The 14,224-nt window shown below is 49.9% G+C and overlaps 1 protein-coding gene across 1 annotated transcript in view; it reads right to left on the bottom strand.

Annotated features, from left to right (window-relative positions):
* Positions 1–813: 813 nt before the first annotated feature.
* The window catches only part of TUSC5 (tumor suppressor candidate 5), a 16,817-nt gene continuing 3,406 nt past the window's right edge, over positions 814–14,224 (bottom strand). Inside the window, exons 2-3 of the mRNA XM_011359904.1 lie at positions 2,348–2,480; positions 814–911 (exon numbers count right to left, since the gene is read on the bottom strand). Coding sequence (XP_011358206.1) covers positions 898–911; positions 2,348–2,480 — 147 coding nt within the window. The 3' untranslated portion in view covers positions 814–897. The remainder of the gene's footprint in view (positions 912–2,347; positions 2,481–14,224) is intronic.

Raw genomic sequence — 14,224 nt, 5'->3', positions numbered from 1 at the left:
GGCCATGGCAGGAAAGAGCTCAGGCCCAGGCTCCTCCTCACCAGCTGATGCAGGGAGGTTGTGGGGTCATGACCCAGGGGTTCTCAGTTGGTGCCCCAGGCTACAGCACATGCAGGGAACAACAGGTGGACTGGGTCATCCTGGGAGGCTTGCTGGGACCATAGCTCTCGGCAGAGATGCTCCTGAGGCCAACAAGTTTGGGAGAGGTTCATGGGTCGTACTGTCCCCATTCCTTCACCAACATTCTTATCAGCCCCTCTACCCTGCAACGGAGGATTGAAATGTGGCTGTCACCTCTTTCCAGGGCAGCTGCACATCTGCGTGCTGGAAGTTCTAGGACACGTGCTGAGTGGCTGCTCAGCCTCTGAGGTCAGGGCATCGGCTGGGGTTGCAGCAAGCATGTGGCACAAGGCATGCAAACAGTCTTTTTTATCTCTCCTCAAGAAAAATACAAAGAAAGTCCCATATGTCTTTGCTCGTGGTCATGCAGGGAATGTGCTGCTTCTCTCCCACCATAGTCTGGCTCTTTGCGGATCTAGTTTCTTCTCTTTCTGGCAAGATATGCTACTCGGTAAATGCCAGGAAACTGTGGGGATGAGAAACAAGTCAGAACACTGGAGTCAAAATGCTGGGCTGTGTCCATGAGATTAAACCGTGTCGTTCTCTGGTTTCACAGTAAATGCAGTTTCCTTCCTTTCTTCCTCTCGTTTTACTCATCTGATGTAGGCTGATAGTGGAGTGACACGGGGGGTTCCCTCCGAGTTTGTGCTTTTGGAGCTCAGGGACAGGTGGGCCCTTGGCAGTCACTGTCCTGTCCTCTGCTGTATGTGGGGTGTGTGGGTTGGGAGCATTCCAGCTGGCCAGAGCCTGCCTCTGCCAGCAGCATCCTGCTTACTTTTATTTCTTCTGAACTGTAAAGAAAAGAACAGTATGTCAGAGCAGAGCTCAGAACATGGAGTCTTCAGGTCCCCGTTTGGAGGAGTTGGGGGTTTTGAGGATTTCCTAGTGGGAAATGACAACAGGGATCATTTGCTTTGGGGCTCTTGGTGGAACTGAACTCCTGCCAAGGAGAGGACTGCAGTCTGCGTGACTTGTTCCGAGCTGAGCGTGTGACCTCTGAACACAGAACGATCTATGTTTGGATTTCTCAGTAAAAGCTAAACAATTTCCTTTGCCATTTGAACTCAGTAGTTGTCACTTGCCATTGAAAGAGTCGTGGCTAAAATGACAAGCAGCAGCAGGACGAAGGAGACTGAGGCACCATAATGATACTGGGGCTAATGCCAGGGAGAACAGGTTCCTGCCGCTCACGTACCTGCCTGTCTACCAGAGTCAGAGAGATCATGGAATGTGCCTCAGTCCAGACAGATAAAAAGTGGAGGATGTGTGTTTTGAACCCAGGCAGGTTGATTAGAAACCTGAACTCTTCCCTCTCCTCAGTGGTCAAGGTTGCCCAGGACCCCGCGGCTAAATCCTAGGCTTTTGGTCCCAAGTTGAGTACTTCGTACTCTAGACCAGTGCCTCCCAAACTTTAATACATGAGCTGGGAATCTTAGTTAAAATGCAGACTCTGATTCAGTGGGTCTGGGTTGGGGCCCGAGATCGTGCATTTCTGACACGTTCCTGGGCTCAGCAGCCACTGCCGCTGTCCGTGGAGCACATTTGGAGTAGCAAGTTCTTTAGGGGAAAAGCTTAGGTCGATCACTGCAAGGGACAGAGATCCCTGGGGGCTTCCCAATGCAAGAGTGTGAAGGGACGGAGATGGACGATGCTGACCCGTATAGTCCAGAAGCCGCATGGACTTTGTGAACAGCTGGGAGTCACCCTGAAAAACGATTCCCTGCCTGGATAACTTCCCTGGGCCACCTCTGGGTGCTCACAGAGGTGTTACTTCCCGACTTCCACCACATGCATTGTTTACTTGGGGCATGTCACTGCCATCTCAGCAGGGATGCTTGTGTGGCAAGCCCACAGTCTATAAACAGTCACATCCATTATCTTGTTACACTCACAAAAGCCTCTGCGTTAGAGGCTTCTTCCTAGTACTTTAGACATAAAACTTGTGAGGCTCAACCAGACACCAGCCCAGGACCCAGGGCCGTTGGTGCTTCTGACTCCTAGGCCCATCCTCTTCCCCACTTTCCTCTTGGTCCACTGTGGCATAAGACAATTCAGAAAGCCAGTCCCATTCAGCTGGGAACTGGGTTGCTTTTCTGGAGTAAGAGGATGAGCTCTGGCCCCCATGGGCCCTTACCTTCTCCCCACTCCACTGCCCCTGCCCCAGGAGGCCAAGCTACCCCCTTAGCTTCCCTCATACCAAGCAAGCTGGCATATGGCTGGGCCTCACCTGTGAAGTTGACAGTCGTGGCCACGATGATGATGATGATCCCCATGATGATAAAGACGATGCTGAGCAGCCGGGCCAGGCGGCCCAGCCTCCGGGCTCCGTCCATGTCTCCCTGTTGCACGCTACTTCGAGACTACAGAGAGAGGGTGGCAGAGACCTCAGGATGGCTGTCCTTGGCAGCCCTGTGGGGTCCCCTCACCCAAGCTTCCAGACCACACCTGGTCCCCGCTGCAGCCTGCAGTCCAGCAGCTGTGCCTAAGATGTGGAAGCCAGCTCCTCCTGGAGAAGTGGCCAGGACTCAAGGGGTCCAGACCTCTTGTGGAGACCCCTAACCAAGCCTGCCCCTTGCTGGCTGGGGACAGCTGGAAGCAGAACCAAGCAATGCAGAACTACAGAACCACAGGGTAGTACGGTGGAGACCGAGAGCCTGAGAAGGTGGACCAGGTACAGGCCATGTTGAGCTGGTGCAAGCAGATAAGCCAGGCTCCCCCAGACCCCCAGCCAAGGCTCACTGCTGCAGCTGTACCGAGATCCTGAGGCAGCCCCTGTGGCTTTTTCAGTGGCCGGACAGGCCTGCCTTCTTTCCTCTGTGAAAGCCCTGTTGCCACAAAAGAAAAAAATCACAGGTCCTCCCTTTCTACCCAGGAGCCATGTCTTTGTTCAACCAAGCCCACTTCACAGATCACACGAGAAAGGCAGCTGTCTTGGGTTTGAACCAGGAATGCTGGGACTGGGAGAAGCCATACATGGCTTCACAGGGGCCCCATTTGATATATTTCACTCCTTCTCAGTGTGCTTGGTTTTTTCCTAGCCCCATTTAATTTGGTTAATTGGGTGGCTGAAGGGTGGGGATGAACAGTCTGACAGAGAGGCTCCTCAGAGTTCCCGGGATGGCTCAGTAGGAAGCATGTCCCAGGCATCTCCGTGGAGGACCTTCCTGCCTATGACAGTGCAGGCGCCTACCAGCTGACCAGGCTGGCCTACGACCTGATTCCTCCAGCTCTGGAACTCCTGGATGTTTCTTGGACTTTGAGAATAAGCACAGCCCGGAGTCCACGAAAGCTATGACTGCTGTCAAAGCCTCAGGCCGCTTATTTGGTTATTTATTTTCTGATTATTCGAGGCTCCCGAGTTCCCAAGTTCATCATAGAAATACAGTCAAGTATCTTGATGATGATGATGATGATTCACTGAGCCTTTACTTTGTGCCAGGCTACTTGCTAAGGACTGTACCTAAATTATCTCATTTAGCCTCATAATCATCTTATGAGATTGACAGTATTGCCTACTTTTGAAGAAGCCGAAGTTCAGAAAAGGGACCCTTCCCCTCTCTGTTTTCTTCATGTGGGTGCCCCTCTCCCTAGGGTCTGTCCTCTTCACCTCTCTGAATTCTAACCAAACCCCCATCCCCACCCCATAGTTCCCTGTTCCAAGCTCATTCCAGGCCAACACCACCCTCCTGCCACAGCCGTGACATCAAACTTGCTTTGCCCCAAACCATAGCTTCCTACTTTCCAGATCTGCTCCTAGCCTTGGGCTCCTCCTTCTGCTTGTCCAAGCACCAGTTACTGGCCACAGCCTGGAGTCCTCCCATGGGCTCAGTCCCAACCCCTCCCTCATCCCACCCTACTAATCAATTTCCTTTCCTAGTCAATTCCATTGCAACTCTCCTCCCTTGCACCTGCCCTAATAATGCCAGGAGCCACTTCTCACTCGAGCCATAATAACAACCTCCTGAAGCTCTGTTCTTCTCTATTCTGTTCTCCCCACCACCCTTTCACTCCACAGATATTCATGCCAGGCACTGCACTAGGGCCCTGGGATACAGCAGTGTGCAAGAGTCCCGGTTCCTGTGCTCACAGAGCTTAGATGAAGAGGATGGCTTCCATTGCGATCACACAAATAGAGGTAAAATTGCAACTATGGGTCGTGTTACAAGGGAGCGGTACGCAGTATCATGAGAACTTATAAAAGGGAGAGAATTGAGAAGACTTTCTGGAGGAAGGACATTTGGATTGAGATGTGAAGGATGAGTAAGAATTAAATAGGTTTTAAAAAAAGAAAGAGAGAGAGAGCGTGCGAGAGAGAGAGAGAGAGAGAAAGAGAGAAAGGAAGGAAGGAAGGAAGGAAGGAAGGAAGGAAGGAAGGAAGGAAGGAGATAGTTCCAGGCAAAGAGAACAACATGTGCAAAGGCCCTGAGGGAGGCCCTGCATGGCGAATATGTAGATGTTCATTATGTCGTTGTTGACTGAAGCAAGCAGGGGAGACTGGAGGAAGGCCAGTGCGGATGGAGCTGAGAGAGTGAGGAAGAGGAGATGGGTGGGGCCAGGCCAGGCGGGCTCTGCTCACACAAAAAGGAGGCTGGTTCTTATGCCAGTGAAAATGTAAGGCTGGGACAGGAGAATGGTTTCCAAAAGACCCCTCTGGTTGTAGTGTGAGAGCAGAGAGGAGGTAGGGAATCAGGACCTGATGCAAAAGTTCAGCAAGATTATGGCAGGCTGAGGGTAATCACTCCCTCCTAGCACCTTCCCATGGCCCCCACTGTCACCAGAACAAAGTCCAAATTCAGGTTACCTTTGCATTTCCTGATTATATCCTCTAGTATTCTCTTCTACAGCCTCTGGGCCCAGCCAGTTTGATCCTCTCAAGGTAGAGCACTAACTTCCGTATACCTTCGCTATTTCCCCTGCCCGCACTCCTGGTCCCCTGCAATGCCACATGTTCACCTCCTCTCTATCTTTCAATGGCTGGTTTCAATGCCATCCACTTATGGAACCCACCAAGATTCTTCCACCACCGTTGAAATAATAATAATCCCTAACATTATTTGAACATTTGCCTGTGTCAGGAACTATGTTAAGTGCTTGCCATCCATTAGAGCATTTCATCCTAACAGTCCTATGAGTTAAGATTGTTATTAGGCCATTTTACAGAGGAGGAGCTGGAGTTGAAGCATAGGGCACCATGCAGGGAGGTGGTGTGAGAAGCAATGGGAGAAGTGAAGAAAGGCCAGATCAAGAAGGACCCTGACTCTCACAAAACTACCTGGATTTTGTCCTATAGGCATTGGGGAGCATACAACTTGGTGAGACAAATAGAGGATTTCTTCAACACAGGAAAAGAAAAAACTCAGTGAAGAGGGAGAAGGTGAGAAGACCAAGGAGTAATTGATGCCCCAATGTCCCAGAGCAGCAGAGAAAGGCTGAGGTATAAATGTGAGCACAGGGATGAACTATGAACTCCTGTCCTTGGAGGTGATGAATGTGCATACAGGTACACTCACACCTGGACAATTCTGTAGGTGGGTCTGGGCAGGAAGCTGTATGTTTATGCTTCTGGACCTCGGGGTTCTCAGGGACAATGGACCAATGTCATCCGGTGAGAGATGAAAGAGAAGATGGGTCTGGCTTGAGGAGGAGGCATGGGGTGGGGCTCAGGCAACGGCCCACCCTGAGACTCACCAGTGCCTTGGGACATGGCAGGGACCCAACCGGGAATAAGTATAGCCTCTAGCCCCTCAGAAGGGCAGTCTGGATACAAGCACAGGTTCTGGAGCCAGACCTTCTGGATGCCTGTCCTAGCCCCATCATTTGCCAACTACGTGACCATGAATGAGTGGCTTACCTTTCCTAAGGTTCAATTTCCTCATCAGATAAAAAAGTTACTTACCTCATTGCATTGTTGCGAGGATTAAATGAGATAATACAAGTAAGGGGGATTAGCATGATGCCTGGCAGTAGTAATTACTCAATAAATATAGTAATATAATATTTTTGTTGCTGTTATCAGGAGATTCCTTTTCCTCCATTGAGTCTGAGAAAGAAAATGGATAATAACATATCAACCCCAGCAGAGAAGGGAGAATCCGTTCTAGGCGAAAAGCCTATGAGGCAGATCTTGGTGAAATTACTAAGATCATCCCTTTCACTTTCAGAAATGTCCTGGTTAGGATGTTATTTTCATGTTCACCATGTGTAGAAGCCACGACTACTCCTTTTCCTCTTTCTGTCTTCCTCCTGCTCTCCCCTGTACCCAGTCTGGTTGTGATGGCAGTGGAATGGGAGCATGTGGGAGGCTCCTCCTGGTATCCGTCTCCTCTGTGGAGCCTGATACTTCCTCTACTCTCATCTTTGCTGCCCATCCTCAGCAAGTCTCCTCACTCTGGCAGGGTGCACCAGGAATAGTAAAGCCTCATTGCATGGCTGTTTCTTACAGCTTCGATTTCTGGGAAAGCATCGTAGCATCTCCCCTCCTGGACTTCCTCTCTGTCTCTCCCCACCTCAAGTACAACCAGGTAAGAATTCCTGATGTTTCTAATGTCCTTCATGTCTGTCTCTACGTCTCCAGCTTCAACTCCACTGCCCTAGCTCTAGCTCACTTCTTCGATGCGTTCCATCTGGAGATTTCATTGGCCTCCTCCTCACTTGTCTCTCTGCTCCAGCCTTGCCCACATCCAACCTCTTCCTAACAGCCAAGGTGAGAGGTCTTTGAAATATAAGCCTGGTCACATGACTCCCTATAAAACAGATACATTTTTATGCCTCGGCGCTTTTGTATGTACTGTTGTCTCTGCTGGAATGCCTTTCCTCCTCATTATATTGCCATCTCAACAACTCCTCCTCCTCCTTCAAGACTCACCTCCAGTAAAACTTTCCTTGGCTCTAACAAACAATTAATCGGCCCCTCTATGGGGCTCCCATAGCATCTTACACTTCTCTCTTTTTCTCCCTTATCACTTTGTGTTATTATTTCTTGTGGCTGTGTCAGACTCTCTCTTTAGACTGGAAGCACCTCGAAGGCAAGGACCATGCATCCTCAATCTTGGTATTCCTCTTATGGAACATAAGGACAGACACTAGTAGGAATTCAGTAAATAAAATAAAGAATAAAAGAGGAGAGAAAAAGAAAAAGAGGAGAGTCTATTTTCTAACCACTGAAAAAGAAAAAGAGGAGAGTCTATTTTCTTAGCCAGTGGAATGCTCAAAGTTAATAGATTTGTTAAAGAAATAAGGGCAATGGGTCCCACAGGAAGGATATCTGGTATCTGGGCTTTGGCCCCACCCACTAACCTATGCCACTTCCTGCCAAGGTCGCTGAACTCAGGACTTTTTTTTTTTTTTCAACACCAAGGCAACATTGAGAGAGGGAGGGGGCAACATACAAGAAGGCTTCAAAGATTGCCAGGAAATTCAGCTTTAGAAATTCTGGGGCTACCTTGAACCATGACCAAGGGACTCATTCTCAGAAGTAAGCACGGCACACAGAGGGAGAAGCATGAAGTTTGAGATGAGTCCTGCCATCCATTTTCCAGAAAAAGAGTTGTGCATGTAGTGATGATTCAGTACCATGGAGAGGAGTGTACGTGTGGTTGCTTGGATAGGAGAGGTGGGGAGAGGAGGCAAGAGAGAGTTTTTTCAGTCGCACCAAGCCTAGTACCTCTTCTTTATCCACAGAGAAGTAAGCACCCGCACCTCAGTCATGCATGCTCCTTTGAGTCCAACAGACCTGACTGAAGGAGGTGCACTGGAAATGGCCAAATGGAACAGGGCAGATCTGATTGTGGCCGCTTTGTTGTGTCAGACTCATTATATACACTATCTAATGTAAACCTCACAACTTTTCTATAAGTCTTAGTTTTCTGATCCATAAAAGAGAAGGAAAACGCTGCCTCTAACAGTAGAGCCCTGCTTTTAGATACAGAAGTATCTCCCTGCTAACTGGCACTCATTTCTGAAGAACCCCATTAGTTACCTAATGAAAGGTCCATCCCTGGAGTCCAGGGGAAGAAGCCCCTTCATTTCTTTTTATGAGGGAATTATCAGCTGCTCTCTCGTCCCCACTTAGTGGCTTCACTTTTCCTTGTACAAAATGGCTTAACTTGAAGGCACAATAATAATCATTGCAGTAATGGTTGTAATGACTGTGAATTAATAGATCATTTGTGATTGCAATGTCTATGGGAATGGTGAGGGAGAAAATGAATTCAAGTTAATATGTCAGGGAAGAAAGACACTGAAAAAAGTCTGAGAGGGGTAGGAGGTGGGGAGGGTGCTGGGGATAGCTGCCAGAGGCTGAAACCAGCCAGAGGAAGGTGGCAACAGAATTTCTCAGGAAAGAGCTTCCTCCACCCACGAGGCTCAGGCTAAGTCCCAGAAGGTCTGAGAAGTGGCAAGATGTGTCAGGGCTGATCATCTATTAGTCCTCCCGTGGAGATCAAGCGCTTCCCCTCAGGTAAAGCAAAAGGATGCGCTTCTCCATGCCCCTTCACAGCCCTCTCTCTGCAACAATTATTTCTGACTACAGGTTAACCCTTCATTTGCTGGAGAGTGGGGAGGAGTGGTGGGGTGGTCCAGGGGAGGAGTCAGGGCAGCTGCAGAGGTGAATGGGAGGGACTGGAAATGCTTAGGTGCTTGAGATAGCAGCCATTTACCAATAGATTCGAAGTCTGTCAATATTTTAAGCCAGCTGATCAGCTGAAAGTCAGCCCTGGCTGGGGCTCAGCATTCTTGTTGAGTGAATGGATGAATGCATAAATGAATGAAAGTGAGCCTGTGACAGATCAGTTAAATAACTAGGTTATCAAAAATGCCTAAAGAAGGGACTGACTTCTTAGAAGCTTCCACCAAAACCGAAGATAAGGCTGCCCACCTCCTCCAGGTGGTGTAACGAGGTGTGAGACTCCATTACCCCCAAATTGGTCAAAGTCAGAATTGCCCATCCACTGGGGATTTGCCCTTTCCTCTGACATTGCAAAATCTCATCTAGTGTTAATAACAGCAACCACTCATTAACTAAGCATTCACTAGCCAGGCTCTGTGCTGGATGCTTTCACATGTATTAGCTCATTTAATCTTCCCAACAACCCTATGAGGTAGATATTTTTATTATACCTATTTTATAGATGAGGAAGCTGAGGCTAAGGACAGAGGCTGAGTGATTTGGACATGGTCACATGGCTTATAAGGGACAAAGCTGGGACACTCACTCAGGTCTAACCGATGCTTGTTTTCTCACTATTGTTGACTGAAGGCCCATTGCCTGGGTCCAGCTCCCCTCACGGACAGGAGACCTTGCTGGCACTGAGGGGTATGGCCATTTCTCAGCCTGACCCAGGAGTAAAATGGATGAAGCCAGCCTTGCCCTGGCCACCCTAGGAGTCTGCAGTTCTGAGCGGGGCTAGGCCTGATCAGCTCCTCAGGTAGAGTCCCTGATCCACCAGCCCTGGTCACAGTGGGCCCCTGTCAAAGCCAAAGTCGGAAGGATGCTGCTGGTCCATTAGTCTTCCACTGATGGAGTTAGGTGGGGGCGGGAAGAGTGGGAGGGTGGGAGAAAAAGAGGGAAGGAAGTAGAATTCTTCCTTCCCTGTACAAATGCCTGAAAGGTTTGGCTTTCCTGAGAGGGACATGTCATCCTCGTCCCCAGCGGTAGACGCGGGGTGGGGCCATGGAGAGAACACTGGATTCAGCATCCAGCTAGTGTGCCTTTTACCAGTTATGTGACTGTGGGCAAGGTACTCTTCTGCACGTCTCAGTTACCTCAACTGTTAAGTGGGAACAATTAGCCAGTTTGTCTGCCTCATACTAGAGCAGGCTTTGCAAGCAGTAAGCTCTAGAGAGGCTGTCAGAGCTGTGGGCCTCCATCCACCCTGAGGTCAAGGGCTTGACCCTTCACCTGGTAACCATCGAGGGACGCTTCAGACGAGGAGTTCTGAAGTCTGACCTGAGGACCTGGAGATATCAGCACAACAGATATTCTCTCTTTCCACACTTTCTGTCCCTCCTCCACCCTCGCTTCCGTTTGGGAGGGACCGAGTGTTTCAGCCCTAGATGAATAACTGACCCCTTCCCTCCCTGAGGAATGGATGTGTCTTAGGAACTAGACTGCCTCCCAGAAGAGGGAGGACTATGTCGAGTACACCCAATAATGCTCCTCACCTGGGCTCCCCCTGACTCCCAGGAGGCAGGCTAGTGTAATGGACAGGAATATGAGCTCGGGCTCCAGGCATCCCGTCCCAGGCTCCCAATTGCTAGCAGGTTATTTCACATCTCTGTGCTTCAGTTTTCTCATCCGTAAATCAAGAATAATAGCAATACTTAGACTTCATAGGGTTATAGTGAGATGGTATATGTAAAGAAAGGGTTTGGACCTGCGCCTGACAGTTAGCAGGCACACAGTGAGTGTTAGTGACAGCCCTCATCACTGGGCTCTCTCCAGTCCCTTCTTCCTGGCTCCTAACAGTTCCCTTTAGAAATTTATTTCCACAACTATTTTCTACTCTTGCCCTGGCTCCCCCTCTGAAATCTTAACCTCGCAATCTTTCTCTTGACCCCTCCCTCTCACAGCACCCGCCATTCGACTTCTCTGAGCCCCAACCTGTGACCCCTCCCTCTCCTCGAAGTCTATTTCCGTCTTTCCAGCCTCACTCCCTCCCAATCCAGACTGATCCTTCGATGCATCATCTCAGCCACCCCAGCCATCGACTTCTGTGCCATCTGGTCCTGCCCTTATAGTTACTCTGCCATCCTCCAGCTTTGGATGGGCCCAGTGTCACATCTGTGACTCTGTACTTACAGCTGGAGAAGAACCACAGTACCATGCAGGCTGAAAATAACTCAAATCTATGGTCTCCAGCCTCAGCAGAGCCCTTGGGCTATTGACCTGTCTGTCCCTAGTTGCCTCTCCTCCCCTCTGCCACCAGGCCCTTATTTCTCAGCAAATGAGCTTGCCTTCCACATCCCTGGTGGCATGGAGCCTATAATACAGCATGAATCAAATCCCTTTCCTCTGAGTAATTCTATCTGCTCTGTCCTCTTGTATTCTCCTCCAGGCTCCTGGGAAGGGGGTCATACTTCTGCATGTCATTTCTCCATTCTTCAGGGACTTCATCTCATCAATCACCTGGGGAGGGTGCTGGGGAGAGCTGCCAGAGGCTGAAACCAGCCAGAGGAAGGTGGCAACAGAATTTCTCAGGAAAGAGCTTCCTCCACCCACGAGGCTCAGGCTAAGTCCCAGAAGGTCTGAGAAGTGGCAAGATGTGTCAGGGCTGATCATCTATTAGTCCTCCCGTGGAGATCAAGCGCTTCCCCTCAGGTAAAGCAAAAGGATGCGCTTCTCCATGCCCCTTCACAGCCCTCTCTCTGCAACAATTATTTCTGACTACAGGTTAACCCTTCATTTGCTGGAGAGTGGGGAGGAGTGGTGGGGTGGTCCAGGGGAGGAGTCAGGGCAGCTGCAGAGGTGAATGGGAGGGACTGGAAATGCTTAGGTGCTTGAGCTAGCAGCCATTTACCAATAGATTCGAAGTCTGTCAATATTTTAAGCCAGCTGATCAGCTGAAAGTCAGCCCTGGCTGGGGCTCAGCATTCTTGTTGAGTGAATGGATGAATGCATAAATGAATGAAAGTGAGCCTGTGACAGATCAGTTAAATAACTAGGTTATCAAAAATGCCTAAAGAAGGGACCGACTTCTTAGAAGCTTCCACCGAAACCGAAGATAAGGCTGCCCACCTCCTCCAGGTGGTGTAACGAGGTGTGAGACTCCATTACCCCCAAATTGGTCAAAGTCAGAATTGCCCATCCACTGGGGATTTGCCCTTTCCTCTGACATTGCAAAATCTCATCTAGTGTTAATAACAGCAACCACTCATTAACTAAGCATTCACTAGCCAGGCTCTGTGCTGGATGCTTTCACATGTATTAGCTCATTTAATCTTCCCAACAACCCTACGAGGTAGATATTTTTATTATACCTATTTTATAGATGAGGAAGCTGAGGCTAAGGACAGAGGCTGAGTGATTTGGACATGGTCACATGGCTTATAAGGGACAAAGCTGGGACACTCACTCAGGTCTAACTGATGCTTGTTTTCTCACTATTGTTGACCGAAGGCCCATTGCCTGGGTCCAGCTCCCCTCACGGACAGGAGACCTTGCTGGCATTGAGGGGTATGGCCATTTCTCAGCCTGACCCAGGAGTAAAATGGATGAAGCCAGCCTTGCCCTGGCCACCCTAGGAGTCTGCAGTTCTGAGCGGGGCTAGGCCTGATCAGCTCCTCAGGTAGAGTCCCTGATCCACCAGCCCTGGTCACAGTGGGCCCCTGTCAAAGCCAAAGTCGGAAGGATGCTGCTGGTCCATTAGTCTTCCACTGATGGAGTTAGGTGGGGGCGGGAAGAGTGGGAGGGTGGGAGAAAAAGAGGGAAGGAAGTAGAATTCTTCCTTCCCTGTACAAATGCCTGAAAGGTTTGGCTTTCCTGAGAGGGACATGTCATCCTCGTCCCCAGCGGTAGACGCGGGGTGGGGCCATGGAGAGAACACTGGATTCAGCATCCAGCTAGTGTGCCTTTTACCAGTTATGTGACTGTGGGCAAGGTACTCTTCTGCACGTCTCAGTTACCTCAACTGTTAAGTGGGAACAATTAGCCAGTTTGTCTGCCTCATACTAGAGCAGGCTTTGCAAGCAGTAAGCTCTAGAGAGGCTGTCAGAGCTGTGGGCCTCCATCCACCCTGAGGTCAAGGGCTTGACCCTTCACCTGGTAACCATCGAGGGACGCTTCAGACGAGGAGTTCTGAAGTCTGACCTGAGGACCTGGAGATATCAGCACAACAGATATTCTCTCTTTCCACACTTTCTGTCCCTCCTCCACCCTCGCTTCCGTTTGGGAGGGACCGAGTGTTTCAGCCCTAGATGAATAACTGACCCCTTCCCTCCCTGAGGAATGGATGTGTCTTAGGAACTAGACTGCCTCCCAGAAGAGGGAGGACTATGTCGAGTACACCCAATAATGCTCCTCACCTGGGCTCCCCCTGACTCCCAGGAGGCAGGCTAGTGTAATGGACAGGAATATGAGCTCGGGCTCCAGGCATCCCGTCCCAGGCTCCCAATTGCTAGCAGGTTATTTCACATCTCTGTGCTTCAGTTTTCTCATCCGTAAATCAAGAATAATAGCAATACTTAGACTTCATAGGGTTATAGTGAGATGGTATATGTAAAGAAAGGGTTTGGACCTGCGCCTGACAGTTAGCAGGCACACAGTGAGTGTTAGTGACAGCCCTCATCACTGGGCTCTCTCCAGTCCCTTCTTCCTGGCTCCTAACAGTTCCCTTTAGAAATTTATTTCCACAACTATTTTCTACTCTTGCCCTGGCTCCCCCTCTGAAATCTTAACCTCGCAAGCTTTCTCTTGCCCCCTCCCTCTCACAGCACCCGCCATTCGACTTCTCTGAGCCCCAACCTGTGACCCCTCCCTCTCCTCGAAGTCTATTTCCGTCTTTCCAGCCTCACTCCCTCCCAATCCAGACTGATCCTTCGATGCATCATCTCAGCCACCCCAGCCATCGACTTCTGTGCCATCTGGTCCTGCCCTTATAGTTACTCTGCCATCCTCCAGCTTTGGATGGGCCCAGTGTCACATCTGTGACTCTGTACTTACAGCTGGAGAAGAACCACAGTACCATGCAGGCTGAAAATAACTCAAATCTATGGTCTCCAGCCTCAGCAGAGCCCTTGGGCTATTGACCTGTCTGTCCCTAGTTGCCTCTCCTCCCCTCTGCCACCAGGCCCTTATTTCTCAGCAAATGAGCTTGCCTTCCACATCCCTGGTGGCATGGAGCCTATAATACAGCATGACTCAAATCCCTTTCCTCTGAGTAATTCTATCTGCTCTGTCCTCTTGTATTCTCCTCCAGGCTCCTGGGAAGGGGGTCATACTTCTGCATGTCATTTCTCCATTCTTCAGGGACTTCATCTCATCAATCACCTCTTTCCTTTTTGCCTTAGCCTCGCCATCACCAGGGTCACCAAGGGTCTGTAAATGGCCAGTGGACACTCCCATTCAACCTAATCTCTCTGCTGCATTTGACCACGCCTTCCTTCAAAC

The sequence above is a fragment of the Pteropus vampyrus genome, unplaced genomic scaffold (genome assembly GCF_000151845.1).
Source record: "Pteropus vampyrus isolate Shadow unplaced genomic scaffold, Pvam_2.0 Scaffold50, whole genome shotgun sequence".
NCBI lineage: Eukaryota > Metazoa > Chordata > Mammalia > Chiroptera > Pteropodidae > Pteropus > Pteropus vampyrus.
This window is presented reverse-complemented; position numbering and strand designations above follow the sequence as displayed.